The sequence below is a fragment of the Carassius auratus genome, chromosome 1 (genome assembly GCF_003368295.1).
Source record: "Carassius auratus strain Wakin chromosome 1, ASM336829v1, whole genome shotgun sequence".
Lineage (NCBI taxonomy): Eukaryota > Metazoa > Chordata > Actinopteri > Cypriniformes > Cyprinidae > Carassius > Carassius auratus.
Window position 1 is genome coordinate 21,686,635 of NC_039243.1, and position 18,792 is coordinate 21,705,426.

The 18,792-nt window shown below is 37.7% G+C and overlaps 1 protein-coding gene across 1 annotated transcript; it reads right to left on the reverse strand.

Annotated features, from left to right (window-relative positions):
- Window positions 1-5,322: 5,322 nt before the first annotated feature.
- LOC113106907 (serine-rich adhesin for platelets-like) lies at window positions 5,323-6,245 on the reverse strand. The gene is made up of 3 exons (XM_026268978.1): window positions 6,216-6,245; window positions 5,901-6,138; window positions 5,323-5,870 (listed from the first exon to the last, which is right to left on the reverse strand). The coding sequence occupies exons 1-3, from the start codon at window positions 6,243-6,245 to the stop codon at window positions 5,323-5,325; spliced, it is 816 nt and encodes a 271-aa protein (XP_026124763.1).
- Between the last annotated feature and the right edge of the window lie 12,547 nt (window positions 6,246-18,792).

Genomic DNA, 18,792 nt, shown 5'->3' on the forward strand with positions numbered 1-18,792 from the left:
TATTACTTGCTTTAATGGCAGATGTATGTTTACCTTTGATTGCAGGAGAGGACACGTTGGAGGCCGTGGAGAAGCAGATTTGCGACCTGGAGGTGAGGCATGCCCAGCTGAGAGAGCGGAGAGCCGCGCTGGAATCATCCCAGACTGATGCTCACAACTCCGGGGTAAGTATACACCTCGCCGCTAACAGTCCCACCACGTCTACTCTGTGTGTTTCTCTGCACAGGCCTGGTGCACACAGGACGCGATCCAAGCCAGGCCCAGGGCGAGAACTTCATCCCCTCCGGTCTTCAAGATCTCCATCCTGTACCGCTTTGCTCCCCTCTGCGAGATGGGATGTAAAGCTGTGTCATCGGAGACTCCCATCATCCAACATGTCCGTGCTACGTTAGCCGAAGGTAAAGTGCACACTCACTGTTTCCCTGGTGCTCATGTTCTCAATGTTTCTAAGCAGATACCCGCAATCCTGAAGTCCGACGAGAGTCCCAGAGTGGTCATGCTTCACACCGAGGTTAATGACACCATGCTGTGACAGACGCTGAAGAGGGACTTCAGGAGCTTGATCGAGACGGTTCACAGGACGATGCCCGCGGCGACAATCATTGTGTCAGGACCATTGCCCACGTATTGACGAGGACACGAAAGGTTCAAAAGACTTGTTGCTTTAAATGAATGGTTATTGTCATGGTCTAAAGAACAGAAACTGCTATTTGTTAAATAATTGGAATCTTTTCTGGGAGCGTCCTAGGCTTTTTTGCGCTGAAGGCCTACACCCCAGCAGAGTGGGAGCGGAACTGCTCTCTGACAACATCTCTAGGACAATTCGCTCCAAATGACTTGTAAGCCAATTCTCAAATAACTATTATGATGACTTTTGTTCTACTCACTCAAATTATAAAAGTACTTGCGCTGTCCAATCTATTAAGACTGTGTCTGTTCCCCGAATAGTGAGGTCAAAATATAAATTTAATGTAGGATCTAGAAAAAATCTTATCGTGATTAAACCAGAAAAATTTAAAGTAAATGAACAAAAACAATTTTTGGGACTGTTTGGGCCCATAAATATTAGATCACTCACACCTAAAGCAGTTATTGTAAATGAAGTGTCACCGGGCCCACTCATCGTTTTAATCATACACTAGATTTAATTATATCACATGGAGTCGATCTTAGTGATATAGATATCGTACCTCAAAGTGATGATGTTACAGACCATTTCCTTGTATCATGTATGCTGCGTACCACTGATATTAAAACTATATGGCTCAGCGTTACCGTCAGGGCAGAACTATTGTTCCAGCCACCAAAGACAGATTCGCAAATAAGCTGCCTGATTTATCTCAACTGCTATTTGTACCCCAAAATACACATGAACTAGCAAAATGACTGGCAATATGGGCACTATTTCCTCTAATACATTAGAAGCTGTTGCCCCCATCAGATTGATAAAAGTTAGAGAAAATTGTACTGTGCCATGGTATAAGAGTTATAATCACTCTCTCAAGAAAGAAACTTGTAGTCTTTAAAGCAAATGGAGAAAAACTAACTTGGAAGTTTTTTATAATTGCGTGGGAAAACATTATGTCCAGCTGTAAACAGGCTCTAAAAACTGCCAGGTCAGAGCATATCCACAAACTCATTGAAAATAACCAAAACAATCCAAGGTTTTTATTTAGCACAGTGGCTAAATTAACAAATAACCAGCACCTCCTAGGTTCAAACCACAGTGTATTTCAGAGACACTGGAAATGATTCTTCCATACACCAAACATGCGCTCTATTAACCCTCTGGTGAGCTTGGTTATAGCGCTGTTGCTCTGGTGTGACTGGATGGAGATAAGGGGTGAACAAGAAGTTTGTCTGTGCATACCCACTGTTACCAAGTATAATTCCAGAGTGTTGTCTTGTTTCAAACTGACCGTACAAAGAGGAGTTGTGCAAAATCCTTGAGTCATGAGTTGAACCTTTCCAACGTGCAACAATATCGGAGAACTGCATTTATAAAAACCCAGTTTTTATGATTTCTGAATTCCTCAGCATCTGCTGTAGAGGGACACTTGATGGGGATGTGGCAGCCGTCGATACAACCAGTGACTCCAGGGAAGTTCCCATATTCATAGAAATCTACCTTGTAGGTGGCCTGTTCAGCAGCATTTGGGAATTTGATGAAATCCTTTTTCAGTTCACATATAGAACTGCAGACTTTGTGTACTATTTTGCACACTGTTGATTCACCTACACCACACAAATCCCCAGTTTCACAATGGAAGGTTCCACATGCCAAAAACCTTAAGATAATTAATATTTGTAAGAAAGGAGAAATAGGGGTGCCCCTGACTAAGTCACCTGAAAGCTTGGGCTGCAGCAAACCAATAATTTTTGTTGCATTTTCTTTTGACATATGGAAACGGTCAAGAAAATGTAAATCATCAAAATCATTTAGTGGGTTGCTCCTGTCAGCAACCTTCTTTCTGGTCTTGGTCTCTGATTGTCGTTGAAATAGTCGAGGTAATCCATTTTCTGCTACTGTGGACGTGAGCCTTGAGGCAAAAAGTTTTTAATCTGAGGTTAAACCTGCTTCTGACCGGGTTTAATTTAAGACTTCATTTAGATCTGAATTAGGTCTAATCCTACTTCTAGAAATCTGATTGTTTAAGTCTAGACTAGTGCAAGTCTGAGACTATTGTAATCCATGTGTGAGAAAGCTACTTCAATAAATCCAGGTTTAAAATGACATTTAGTCTACGACTAGGCTTAATCCCTGTATGGGAAACCGGCCCTGAATTAAATAAAATCTGTATGTTAAATGCAAGATAGCACTCTAAACAACCATGCTATTGAAGCATGCAAGCATGTAGACAGACTGTTATCCTTTTAAGATAATTTGCCCAATCAATATAATTAATAGCCAAATGAACACAGAGACCTCAATACTTGGTACACCATAATTATGATAACAATCAGTGAAGTTTTTGTGTATGAATTGGTCATTTTGAGTAGAAAATGAACTCCAGATGTCACAAAACAGTATGTTATGTTTTGAGTAAAAACAAAAGCAACCATAAATCAGTGTAAATACAACTCAAAAACAGTGAAAATTGTAACATTTTTAATTATTCATGCCCCAGTGCATGATGTGAAATCAGGGCTGCGTTCAGCCCCGACAAAACCTTGCACAACTTTTTTTTAAACAGAAACGGTGATGCGTTGAACACACTGTTCTGATAACGCAAGAGTTTTAACTATGGCAGCTGAGAAGGCCAATATCTGTGTTCTTTGTGTTTCTTGCCTAATTCAGACTAAAACACATCTATTTAGCCTCACATACTGACTTTATTTGTAGTTCATACGGTTTTAATACCCTGTATTTTCTTTCTCATTTTTAGGAAAAGCACTTAATTACCATTGTTTATTTCTATACCAAATGTCATACACTTGCAATGAAGCTAAAAATATAAACAACTAAATCATTATGTTGATATCCTATATTTTTACAATAAAACTTACGACAAACATGTCTTCTAATATCCTCAGTATACCGAGCTGCAACGAACACATTTGTACATTATTTTCCTTGAAGCCATTGTGCCAGTTCAATTTAATACCGCGTGCTTTATATACATGTTGCTGCTGATTGGACTGCAGTTCTGACACCCACCAAACAAGAGAAAACGCATCTCAAACCCCGTTGCACACCGGTGAACGCCGTTTCCAGGAAACATGACGTTCAACACATGACGTTCAACCCGGAAACAGTAGCAAAACGTTGCGCACCGTTTTGAACTTGAACATGCCCATGGTATCATAACTTTGATATTTACTTAAATAATCCTTTTAAACATAAAGGGTTCCAAATAAAATAAACTTAGGAGTTCCAACTTTAATTTCTACAAGCTTAAATTAAAAACTAGGTCTTTGCAGTGCTGCATTAAGCCACAATACCATAGAAACGCACAATCCTCTCATAATTAGGCTAGTTTAATTATTATCAAACTCACCTGAACAAGTTTATAGGCATTTCAGATTACTAGAAAGCTACAGGCAGGTGAGTTTAATTAGGGTTGCAATTGATCTGATTTCCTTTAATTTTTAACCCCCCATTTTACAGAGGTAGATATTGCAGTAACACGCTTTCTTCTTATTTTTTTGTGCTTTGTTTTTTACTTCTTTTGATGCACCAATTTAACGTGTTTTCTAGCAATGATTGTTGTGAGATCGCAGGCAGCGAGGATGACAGCTCGAGTTTATTTCTTGTTGATTGCTGTTTTATCGTGTCTGTTTGGATACCTGAACACGACTCGCACCATTCAAAGACGAAGCACAGGTGAGAAGATCTGCTGACTGCATTACACTGCTAAAATTTAGAAATGAATGACTTCATCTTTTAGACATAGTTTAGGGATGAGTAGTAGGTTTTAAAATGTTTTTGCTTTAAAGCAGACGTGTATTTGGGTTTGAGACTCCTAGCATGGCCCCTGATATGCAATTGCTGAGAGGGGGGTGTGAGGCCCTGTGCGAGGCCCTCTACACTATATATCTATTTCTGGTCCATTTACTATACATCTATATCTGATCAATTGTTATGCCATGCTCACTTGCATGCTTGTGCACAAATCCTAAAACATAAGGCCTACTTGTACATCTGTATCTACAGTTTAAATGCATCTATGTCCCCTCTGAGATACATGAACCGTGTAACTCCAAATACTACTTCAGATGCAGATTCCAGAAGTGGTATCTTTCATTCCAACATGAGGAAACAAGTACTGGAAGAAGTGCTGTTTATTCTTACCCAAAAATAAAAAATGGAAGATATGATAAAACTGATTACCATCTTGCTACTCAAGCTGTGTGTGACCATTTGTTCATAACTGCTGCTTTTAGGCATTACTTTTACTTCAATATTTAAGACTTAAAAAATTTAAATGAAATCTGACCTTAAGGCATTCTCAACTAGTTCTAAATGGTGACTAAGTTATACCACTTATTTTATGGTGAGACATGGACCTCATACTTTCCATTCCAAATGTTTAAGAATCAGAACTCTTGTAATCCTGACAATGTATACATTGTTGGAATGGTCTGGGTCTCAAGATTCCATATTTGGTGGCTGCTCTGTCAGATTTAATATTGAGAGTGAAATTTGCTACATGTTCCATTAAATTCCATTTAAAAAGGAATTTGGATGGCACCCAGTGGCTGTTTGTGGTAAAATAAATGGTGCCACCCCCTCCCCCTAAAATGCGTTTCAATTCTTCCCTTAGGATCTTTAAGCACATGATAGCTTTACAAAATAGAGGAATAACTGTGTATATACACCAACTAAAGCTGACTATCTGTGTCCACGCAGTGAAGCCGGGTCAGTGTCCCATACCGGAGATGATTCCACTGTGGGCTGAAAGCTGTTTCAATGATGGACAGTGTCCGACCACACAGAAGTGTTGCCCAACCACCAGTGGCTTTGCATGCAGTGAACCACGTGGTCCAGTACAGGGCAGCAAACCAGGCCAGGGAAGCCGACAGGGACAGAGTAGCAGACAAGGCCAGGCTAGCGGACGGGGCAGTGGACCAGGACAGGGAAGCGGACAGGCTAGTGGCCACGGACAGGGTAAGGGAAGCGGACAGGCTAGTGGCCACGGACAGGGTAAGGGAAGTGGACAGGCTAGTGGCCACGGACAGGGTAAGGGAAGTGGACAGGCTAGTGGCCACGGACAGGGTAAGGGAAGTGGACAGGCTAGTGGCCACGAACCAGGACAGGGTAAGGGAAGTGGACAGGCTAGTGGCCACGAACCGGGACAGGGTAAGGGAAGTGGACAGGCTAGTGGCCACGAACCGGGACAGGGTAAGGGAAGTGGACAGGCTAGCGGCCACGGACAGGGTAAGGGAAGTGGACTGGGACCGGGACAGGCTAGCGGCCATGGACAGGGACAGGCTAGTGGCCACGAACCGGGACAGGGTAAGGGAAGTGGACTGGGACAGGTTAGTGGCCAGGGTAAGGGAAGTGGACTGGGCCAGGGAAACGTACAGGCTAGTGGACAGTCTAGCTTCTGGGGAGGAGGCCAGGGTCAGGGACCGCAGTGGCAATGGGGACCGTGGTGGCAATGGGGACCATGGGGCAGATGGGGACCGTGGTGATGGCTGGCCAGGGGAGTGTTCAATGAAATTGTTAGAGTGTGGTCATTGAAATGGTCATGGGGATTTTGCCTAACACCTACTGGAGATCTCTCTAATTCCGTGATCTTCATATGGCATGTTTTCCCTGTTTGCTCAACCTTTTTGATTTTTCTGACTCTCCTCTACCACCTCAAATAAAAATTGCTTTATTGAAAAGATGGGGTCTTTTGGTTTGATTTGGTGGTTTTCTCACATACATACTTTCTGGCATCACTGCATTAAGTTCCTCTCCCTGAGACCTGGGGCCTGTTCTTCGTACGTCGTTAACTCTGTTAGCTGGGTTTGAACGTTGACAATTTGGCGTGATCTTGGATCATTTGTTCTTCGAAGCTTATCCTGGAGCTGCTGCTGTCATGACAACAGATCCGTAAGCTTAAACCTGCTCGGGAGCAGGCTTATTTCATGTAAACCGGATTAGATCGCTTCTTTTCAACCAGAACTGATACTCAAAATATGTCTGCTACCACCGCTACTTTATTACAAGAGTATCGTACTGATCCAGGGACAATAATTTAAAATAATAATAATAATAAAAAAAAAATTACTTAAAATTGCTGTGTAGTCCATAACAGCCTACTATAGACACAGCCAGAGCCAGATTTACTCACTGAAATATGTATTTGTCATAAAATTATTACTTCATAATTGTATTAGAGTCTTACACTCATGCTATACAGATAATAGAGTGGTGCATTATTTTGAGTGATGACTGCTATTATAAGAGTGGCTTGATGGAGATGCAGCTAACATGATATTGACCCTTAAGAAACTTTTTCTATTAGTGCTGTCACGTAGCAAATCTGTCCAAATATAAAATGAATAGATAACGTCTACATTGAAATAAAAATGTAAAGACTGCACAACTACTATAAATTGGGAATCTAAATAATTGGGAATCGTGAAAAAATAAAATAACATGTATCTATTATCTGTTTCATATATCTTTTATAACATGTAGTTTTGTTTGCTTGGCTGTTTCCTGATAAAAGTCCAGAAATTTGTTTTTCGTCGGGTGTCATTTTAAATTATATGACGTCATTACATTGCCGTCTTGCCACCAGCCAATCGCTGCACTGCTGATCATGGTTTCGAGTATTGATACATATCCCCTTTTAAGCTAACACATGAATGCTCAGATAACTCAAGCCAGCGATACTAATCATACACAACAGGTGTGTTCTAAGAACCCGATTAGCACAATGATATCATCTTGGATGTATCATTTGATCTCGGATGTAATAAGCGACGTACGAAGAACGGGCCCCTGGACATTTAGCAAAGCATTGTATTTCAGATTGAGTGTGATGGGGCCCCAACTTGTTTGACAATTTTCATGTCATTGCTCCAATGTGGGCCAGGCATCGGGTTTGTTATAGGGTGTACTCACACTAGGCATTCCCCCCTCCCCACTCCCCCTCTGGCCTGCACTCACATATAGGGTTTCAGCATTCGTGCCGGAGCACGCTTACGTCATTATGGTGCGACGGTTTCGGGATAAACAGGAAGAGCGGCGCTCTCTGAACACAATGGAGTGCATCGCTCTGTTTTCTTTGTGGATAATTTTGTGTTGTTTGGTCCACAGCCTGTTGTTAAACAGATGTGTCGCCTTAGTGGCGTGAAAATTTTCACGTAATCGTGCTGCTCGTATGAGGATGTTTGCAAGGTACCAGCTGAAGTGCAGCAAGGACTTTGCAGTTTTTAGTTTTTATGCGTTTTGCACCTCTGCCGTAGACCAAAGCGACCCTTTCCCTGCCATGTTGGTTTTGGAGCGTTGCAAAACCGTGACGCAACGCGTCCTTTTCCGTGCTCCTGCACGGTTAGCGCTCACACTGCATGCGAACTGCGCCCGATTCCAACTGAACCGTGCCCTGGCCCACCTCTTCCATGCGGGCCAGGGCCGGCTAATCGAGCCGTGCCCGGGCACGATTCGGAGCACTCACACTAGTCAAACAAACCGCGCTTTGGTGGTGAAACGCACTCGGGCACGGTTCAAACTGGCTAGTGTGAGTACACCCTTAGGCTTCCTCACTTTTTATATTTTAGATATCAATCAATTATTAGGGTGAAAAAAATTAAGTGCTGCCCTGGGGGAAACAAGGCCTATACCGCAAATCACATTTTACCTTCCACTCTCTGCACAAATGACTGGTTATGCACCTAATATAGCACACATTAATGTAGGTTAAACTAACATTGTGAGAAGTGCTTTTAGTATTTATAGATTTTATCTTTGTCAAGTGGTAATGCTTGCAGAAGGCTAAATTGATTAAAAAGCGCAGATGGGAGTTTTACTTACTCAAACATGTTCTGAGGGCAGAAAGGAAAATGATTGGTTTACAGATTCAACCAATGAAATTGAAGCAGAGGCGGAGTCAGGAAATTTGAACGTGTGGAAGGAATACTTCAGACAGATACATTACTGACGCTTTGTGGGAGGCATTTATTGCAAGGTAAGTTCATTTACCATATATTCTCATGAAAAAAATGAAAATCTCTAACATTTTAGATAATTAGACACAGCATTATTAACATAAAAGATAATTAGCAAACAAAGATACACAGAACAAATAATCATGCATTTTCACTTGACTACTTCATCAGTTAATTGCAGCAAAGCTGGTTATGAGGTAACTGGAGTAAAACATGCTTTTCCAATGTTTCCACGCTGTCTGTGAAACCGAAATGAGCGAAAAAAGTACTCATTCGTATCTCCTTGACATTACATCAGTCAGTTAGCGTTAGCATTAGCATTAGCACTGCTATCAGGGCAGAAGTACTCGATATAACTGTTATTTTTAATGAACTGTGTGCTGCTTTTAGGGCAGGAAAACTCCATATTCATATTGCTAGTATTTTACTAAACTATGTGCTGGTTTCAGGGCAGGAGTATTCAATATTCATATTACTGTTATTTTTAGTGCATTTTGTGCTGCACTCAGGGCAGAAGTACTCAGTATTCATATTAATATTATTTTACTAAAATATGTGCTGCTCTCAGGGCACGAGTACTCAATATTCATATTACTGTTATTTTTAGTGTAAGGTACTGCTCTCAGGGCAGGAGTACTCAATATTCATATTACTATTATTTTACTAAAATATGTGCTACTCTCAGGGCACGAGTAATCAATATTCATATTACTGTTATTGTTACCGGCCTCAAACCTAGGGGATATCTGGGCTGGCAGCAAAGGACACACAGGCAGTGAAGCACTGTGTAACTGTGAAAACACTGTGAATAAATAAAGAGACAGACAAAATGAGTGTCGTTCCTTTGGTGCATCAGTTCACTTCTCAGATCTTAAAACTTTAGTAATTGTGAACACTTCTTTAGTTACATACAAAAATAACTTCATCTGCACATTAACTTATGGTGTACACATAAGATATATGAATACATACACACTTGCATTCCATAGCCTGTTTCACATAAGGGCAATATATAATTTACATATTATGTGGAAAGAAGAGTGTGTACAAAATAAATCAATAAAGATTCACATAAATGTCACTCATTACTACAAAGATGACAAATGTGTCACTTAAACACACAGAATGTATAAACTAAAATCCAACACCATTTTACATACACCACTTCACCCAGATTGACTCGTGTCATTCATTAAGCGTGTGCGCAAAGCACTCAAAATGGCGATTGAATTGTTAATGCAACAGACATACTCAACTACTCAATTAAAACACAAAAATAACATGCACCCTTGCACTGCCAATACACTCAAACATCACCACAATGCTGTATAACAATACTTTTGAATGCATTTACTAAACAATAAAACGTTTGCATTTAGGATCCTCGAGTTAATTCAATTTGTATAAAACACATTAGAGCATGACAAAGTTACTCAAAACACTTCACAATTACGTTCCTAAACCTTCCTATAGTCATGTGAACAATCCGAAGAATGTTTAAAGTGCATATTATTTTACCTGTGAATAAATAAAGAGACAGACAAAATGAGTGTCGTTCCTTTGGTGCATCAGTTTACTTCTGAGATTGCACCCGGGACAAAACTAGTCTCTATAGTGTGCTTCACAGGAGCGCTCAAGCGCCATCCACTGGCGTGGCGGTGAACTGATTCTGAACTATTGGTGTTCACATTAAAAAAAAAATAGGGAGGTATCAGTTTTCAATTAATTATTGAATAAACATTTGAACACCCTTTACATTATTTTTAGTGTATTATGTGCTACTCTCAGGTCACGAGTAATCAATATTCATATTACTGTTATTTTTAGTGTATTATGTGCTGTTCTCAGGGCAGAAGTACTCAATATTCATAATACTGTTATTTTACTAAACTATGTGCTGCTCTCAGGGAACAAGTACTCAATATTCATATTACTGTTATTTTACTAAAATATGTGCTGCTTTCAGGGCAGGAGTACTCTATATTCATATTACTGTTATTTTACTAAACTATGTGCTACTCTCAGGGCAGGAGTACTCAATATTCATATTACTATTATTTTACTAAAATATGTGCTGCTCTCAGGGCACGAGTACTCAATATTCATATTGCTGTTATGTTTAGTGTGAGGTACTGCTCTCAGGGTAGGAGTACTCAATATTCATATTACTATTATTTTACTAAAATATGTGCTACTCTCAGGGCACGAGTAATCAATATTCATATTACTGTTATTTTTAGTGTATTATGTGCTGCTCTCAGGGCAGAAGTACTCAATATTCATAATACTGTTATTTTACTAAACTATGTGCTGCTCTCAGGGCACGAGTAATCAATATTCATATTACTGTTATTTTTACTGATCTATGTGCTGCTCTCAGGGCAGGAATACTCAGTATTCATATCACTGTTATTTTAATAAACGGTGCACTGTTCTCAGGGCAGGAGTACTTAATATTCATATTACAGTTATTTTTACTGATCTCAGGGCAAGAGTACTCAATATTCATATTACAGTTATTTTTACTGTTCTATGAGCTGCTCTCAGCATAGGAGTACTCTATATTCATACTACTGTTATTTTTAGTGTATTATATTCTGCTCTGGGGCAGAAGTACTCAATATTCATATTACTGTTATTTTTACTGAACTATGAGCTGCTCTCAGGGCAGGAGTACGTGATATTCATAGTTTTAAGAATAATCAGTTTTTTTTTTTTTTTATTATTACATTTATAAATCAATAGAAAATTTCTGCATTATTGAATGATCTTTTATTTTGTTTTCCAGTTACCTGGAGGAGCTGGCAGAAACAGGACAAATCAAAGGAGCTAACACTGAAGAGGCATCTGATGCTGCTGGGTGAAAAATGGTGTGTGTTTGGTTCCACCTGATAAAAGCACATAATAGCCAAGGGTATTTGAAGGGTAATTGGTTCTCATGGGGACGTTAGTGATTATCAACATTTACAGGGGTTAGTCTGTGATTTTATTGCCATCTGAATCCAGAATGTCATTATTTTTTCTCCCACAATCCCCATGAAAATCTCCAGCCGAATCCCAAGGTCATGTGTTAATTTAATCGCTGTCCAAATCCACATCTCTGAGATTAAATCATTTCAAAATTATCAGTTTAAAACCGTTTTCACCACTGTTTAACACCATATACTATATATATATATATATATATATATATATATATATATATATATATATATATATATATATATATATCACCGTTATTTTAATAAACGATGTACTGCTCTCAGGGCAGGAGTACTTAATATTCATATTACAGTTATTTTTACTGATCTCAGGGCAGGAGTACTCAATATTCATATTACAGTTATTTTTACTGTTCTATGAGCTCTACTATTTTTGTTGAAATACTAAAATGTTTACGAGAATACTTTTTCAGAAATGCTCCATCACAGTGATTGGATGCTTAATTAAGAACAAAAAGACCAGAAAAGCACGTAAACATTTGAAATGGGTCATTATTATGGCAGTAACAGGTATGCAACACAAATTTTAAATATTTATAGGCCTACAATTACATACTTAAAAATGCAAACCAAGTAGCTTTGTTTGCCTCGTGTAAATAAGAGGTTGCATTTACTTATTAATGCTAATCTCCACATTTTTAATAACACCATCATTTTGAGAGATAAAATTTAAGAAAACCATTTCAGCTATATTGGGTCTATTTTCCTTTTAAACCAGAGATTTAAATAAATAATAAATATTATATTATTACATTTAAATCTATTATTCCAAAAGTATGACATTTTATTTAGAGCAGACAACCATGCAACTGGCAATGTCTGCAGTGCGTTCCTAGGTTCACACATCTGTCTTCTCAATTCCATGAGTTATCACTGAGGTGTCATGTAAATAATTATTTCTATATGTTCATATGAATAACAATTGCCATCTGAATTGTGAAAGAAGTCCTGAGTTGAATTGGTGATACATAAATGTGATTTCAAAAGTTCCGGGTGTCAATCTTTGTGCAACCACTTAATGTTCTCATAGGCTGTTGCAGAGAAATTAAGCCCTGTAATTCTAAAAATAACCAAAATGTATATATATATATATATATATATTGTGCTGTATATGTTGTTTCATTCAATGTATGTTGTACAGATTATTTGTGTAAGAACAAAATGAAATGTTGATTGAAAATAATCAGTTTACAGGTCAAATATTACAATAAAATAATCAAATATAATTAAGACTTCTTTCCTTTTTTAAACAATTACAATTACAAACAAATCCAGTGAATTAAATGCATGTACAATACACAGGAAGATTTCGCTGCAAAAGGTAGGTGCATCATTAAACTGCTGTAGTTTGAACATGCTCCCTTTAAACCAGGCCCTAGGTCGTCTTGCAAGATATCTTCTCAAAGCCAGTTTCAAGTCTCCAGAAGTGTTTGCAACGTCTTCCTGCATTTGAAATGGATAAAGAGTCTGGTTTCAATTTACAGTGATGATTATGAAAAAAATAAGTAAAAATATAAAAACAAAAACATTATTTTACCCTAAGTTTTAGTTTTGGACATTGAATGAACTTCATGAACATCCTCATTTTCATATATTTCCTGGACCAATTTCTTGTGTGGAGCAAACTTGCAAACCAGGAACATTACATATATGAACAACTCATTGTCCAGCATCTGAAATTTAGCAATGTAAGCAAACATAATTACTAGTAAAATCATAAAAATCACATTTCAACTCCCTCAAAATTGACAATTTCTTAATGACACATAATACATCCTTAAACCCTGCCATTTCTACAGCCTACTGTACTTTGTTTGGCCTCAGCTACAACTACAGTGATTGAGGGCAGATTAGAGTAGTAGACGTTTGAAGGACAGTCGATGACGTCCATAGGCTGGCATTATGCAAACAAACCTAACAGGTAACTGGTAACATAAAATGAGATTGGAGTTTCTGAAACAGCACAGTAGTTCAGAATCAGTTTTCTTACTTTTCAGAGACAAAACTTTATTTGTTGTGCAATTTGATCTGTAAACCTTTGCAGACCTTTATATAATTACAAACAGCTAAATTGCAATTCATGAAAAATAATATTTGAGGGGAAAATAATATGGGCACTTATATCAGCAATAATATGGGCACAAATATCAGCAAGATTCTCAAATAAAACTAGAGGAGCTTACAAAGAAAGTCCAGAAATGTCCTTTCTCCAAGAAGGGACCACTGAAGACTTCTGCCTTTTCCAAGAATGTTATTCTGCAAAGAGAAGACAAACGACATGACACAGTCACAGCTGTAATAAAAACAAATGTATGGGCCCTGAGTCCAGCACATAGTTTAGTAAAATAATATTTATATGAATATTAAACAATCCCACCCTGAGAGCAGGATATAATACAATAAAAATAACAGTAATATGAATATTGAGTACTCCTGCCCTGAGAGCTGCATATAGTTTAGTAAAAGAAAAAATAATATGAATATTGAGTACTCCTGGCCTGAGAGCAGCGCATAGATTATTAAAATAATAGTAATATAAATAATTAGTATTCCTGCCCTGAGAGCAGGGCATAGATTATTCAAATAACAGTAATGTGAATATTGAGTACTCCTGACCTTAGAGCAGTGCATAGATAATTAAAATAATAGTAATATGAATATTGAGTATTCCTGCCCTGAGAGCAGCACATAGTTTAGTAAAATAATAGTAATATGAATATGGAGTACTCCTGCCCTGAGAGTAGCACATAGTTTAGTAAAATAACAGTAATATGAATATAGAGTACTCCTGCCCTGAGAGCAGCACATAATACAATATTGAATACTCCTGGCCTGAGAGCAGCTCATAGAACAGTAAAAATAACAGTAATATGAATATAGAGTACTCCTGCCCTGAAAGCAGCACATAATACAATATTGAATACTCCTGCCCTGAGAGCAGCTCATAGTTTAGTAAAATAATAGTAATATGAATATTGAGTACTCCTTCCCTGAGAGCAGCTCATAGAACAGTAAACATATCAGTAATATGAATACTGAGTACTCCTGCCCTGAGAGCAGCACATAATTTATTAAAATAACAGTAATATGAATATTGAGTACTCCTACCCTGAGAGCAGCGCATGGATTATTAAAGTAATAGTAATATGAATATTGAGTACTCCTGCCCTGAAAGCAGCTCATAGTTTATGTAACGGAGGCCAGCGAGTAGTGCTGTGCAGGTAAACCTCACTCCCCAATCTCAAGAGACGCACTAGTGACAGACGCTAGTGGCTGTAGCCATTTAGTCTCCTTGTTAGTGCGTCCGCCTCCCATGCCGGAGACCCGGGTTCGAGCCCTGCTCGTCGAGAGTGCGAGGAGCGTCAGAGAGGACCCAGGAGAGAGGGGTTACATTTAGTAAAATAACAGTAATATGAATATAGAGTACTCCTGCCCTGAAAGCAGCACATAGTTTAGTAAAATAATAGTTATATGAATACTGAGTACTTCTGCCCTGAGAGCAGCTCATAGTTTAGTAAAATAATATTAATAAGAATATTGAGTAATTCTGCCCTGAGGGCAGCACATAGTTTAGTAAAATAAGAGTAATATGAATATAGAGTACTCCTGCCCTGAGAGCAGCACATAGTTTAGTAAATAACAGTAATATGAATATTGAGTACTCCTGCCCCGAGAGAGCAGCTCATAGTTGAGTAAAATAATAGTAATATGAATATTGAGTACTTCTGCCCTGAGGGCAGCACATAGTTTAGTAAAATAATAGTAATATGAATATAGAGTACTCCTGCCCTGAAAGCAGCACATAGTTTAGTAAAATAATAGTTATATTAATACTGAGTACTTCTGCCCTGAGCGCAGCACATAGTTTAGTAAAATAACAGTAATATGAATATTGAGTACTCCTGCCCTGAGAGCAGCTCATAGTTTAGCAAAATAATATTAATAAGAATATTGAGTAATTCTGCCCTGAGGGCAGCACATAGTTTAGTAAAATAACAGTAATATGAATATAGAGTACTCCTGCCCTGAGAGCAGCACATAGTTTAGTAAATAACAGTAATATGAATATTGAGTACTCCTGCCCCGAAAGCAGCTCATAGTTGAGTAAAATAATAGTAATATGAATATTGAGTACTTCTGCCCTGAGGGCAGCACATAGTTTAGTAAAAGAACAGTTATATGAATATAGAGTACTCCTGCCCTGAGAGCAGCACATAATACAATATTGAATACTCCTGCCCTGAGAGCAGCTTATAGTTTAGTAAAATAATAGTAATATGAATATAGAGTACTCCTGCCCTGAGAGCAGCACATAATACAATATTGAATAATCCTGCCCTGAGAGCAGCTTATAGTTTAGTAAAATAATAGTAATATGAATATAGAGTACTCCTGCCCTGAAAGCAGCACATAGTTTAGTAAAATAATAGTAATTTGAATAGCATAAAATAGTATACATTTAAATATTGAATACTCATGCCCTGTAAGCAGCACACAGTTCATTAAAAATAACAGTAATATCAATATTGAGTACTCCTGCCCTGAGAGCAGTGCTAAAGCTAATGCTAACGCTAACTGACTGATCTAATTTCAAGGAGAGTTCTTTTGTCGCTCATATCGGTTTCACAGACAGCGTGGAAACATTGGAAAAGCATGTTTTACTCCAGATATCTCATAACTAACTTTGGTGTAATCAACTGATGAAGCAGTCAAGTGAAAATGCATACTATATAATATTTAGTCCATGATTACTTGTTCTGTGCATCTTTGTTTGCTAATTATCTTATTAAATGTTAGAGATGTTAATTTTTTCCATGAAAATACATGGTAAATGAACTTACCTTGCAATAAATGCCTCCCACGAAGTGTCAGTAACGTATCTGTCTGAAGTATTCCTTCCACATGTTCAAATTTCCTGACTCCGCCTCTGCTTCAATTTCATTGGTTGAATCTGTAAACCAATCATTGTCCTTTCTGCCCTCAGAACATGTTTGAGTAAGTAAAACTCCCATCTGCTTAAAAAGCTGGCTAATTTGCAGTCTGCCACTGGCAGCTTTGAAAAACAAAAGCTTGACTTTAACATTCTAAAGTTATTTCTTAAACTTTAATATTTCCATTTTAAAAATGAGTGAACTATTTTAAATGGTTTTATTTCAAGTTTTTCAGAGAGATTTAAAGATGATGTAGTGCTGAGTCTGACTACAGGTGTTTCTCAAATTAGAATGTCGTGGGAAAAGTTCATATGTTCAATGTTCAAGTAAATGAAAAATTGAAAAACAGCAGTTATGAACAAGTGTCACACAGCTTGAGTAGCAAGATGGTGTTCAGTTTTAATCAGATCTTCCATTTTGTATTTTTGGGTAAGAATAAGCAGCACTTCTAGTACTTGTTTTCTTATGTTGGAATGAAAGATACCATTTCTGGAATCTGCATCTCAAGTAGCATTTAGAGTTACACTGTTCGAGTTTAAGTGGAAACCCCACCAGTAGGTGACAGATGAATGTAAAGGAGTCTTTGAGATTCAGTCAAACAGCTGAATATTTCAGAAACAAAGCACTTGACTACTTAACGAGTGAATCACTGAATCATTTTCCTCAAATTCATTCAAAAAGTCAATTAATTCAGTAAAGTAAACGGTCCATTGCTCAGAGACACAAAACAGTACTGCGATCTGTTTGGAACTATTTTTGTTAACAATTGAGCTAAAACAAGCAATGTTGGGTTTAAAAATGCAAGTTTAACCAATTTCTTTACTGAAAACTGCATACATCATGCATCTACATAAAAACGGTACTCTGTGTTATAGATGGATCAAGTTAACTAGGCCTACATGAAATTATAAACAAAATCATGCAGAAGCAATTTTGCCATCTACAATTTAAAAGGCCTGGAATTTGGGTCTTAATAGACTAATAAATCGATGACTGATTTGTGCACAAGCATGCCAGTGAACACGGCAAAACAAATAAGATGTGGATTAAAGTTACCTTAGTTACTATAGCACCCCACCACGTACAAAAAGTGTAGAGGACCTCACTTGTCTTCGGACAGGGCCTCACGGGGGGTCTAAATACACATTTTACACGTCTGCAATCAAAAATATTTTAAAACCGGCTACTCATCCCTAAATTGTGTCTAAAGACTGCGAGTCACTCAGTTCTGAATTTCAGCTCTGTAATGAAGTCAGCAGATCTTCTGACCTGTGCTTTGTCTTTGAATAGCATGAGTAGTGTTCAGGTATCCTAACAAACATGATTAAACCGCAATCAACGAGAAATAAACTTCAGCTGCCATCCTCACGGACTGCGATCTCACAATGATCACTGCTGGAAAATGTGTTGAATTGGTGCGTCAGAAGAAATAAACAACGAAGTACAAAAAAAATAAAAATAAGAATGTGTTATTGCAACATCTGTAAAATGGGGGTTTAAAAATCCAAGGAGATCAGGTCAATTGCACCACTGATTAAACTCACCTGCTTGTAGCTTTCTAGTAATATAAAATGCCTAAGTTCAAGTGAGTTTGATAATAATTAAGCTAGCCTAATTACGAGAGGATTTTTCGTTTCTATGGTGACAATGTAAACTGCAACGTGAATCTGCAGTGGCGAGGTGGTACAGCGATCATGTTGTGGCATCAATGTGTTCGACTAAATGCAGCACTGCCCAGAGCAGTGCATGCTGGTTCTTCTAATTCTAATTGTAATTGTTATTCTTCTTCTTCTTTTTTTTGCTTTCTTTTCTTTTTTCTTTTTTTTTTTTCTTTCATTTAATTAACCAGAACAAAATATACAACACTAATGTAACATAGTTTGCAAACCATTTATTGAGTAATCAACAATATCCATGGCAAATAATAAAACATAGCAACACTCAAAAAATTATTTTGTGGTGAAGTAAATACTACATACAAACACGTTATTTTTATACTAAATAATGTAAAGAAAAGATTTTTTGTTAGTACTCAATTTAAACTTGTAGAAATTAAAGTTGGAACTCATAAGTATATTTTACTTGGAACCCATTCAATATTTCTTAACCAAACTTTTCTGTTGCCGTGTGTACTGTGTTTGAACTCAATCACTGTATTCTGTTTATCGACTATTTTTTATCTTAAAAATCTATTTTATATACCATCATTTTCCATTTCTATAACATGTTAATATATCCTCTATTGTATTATACAA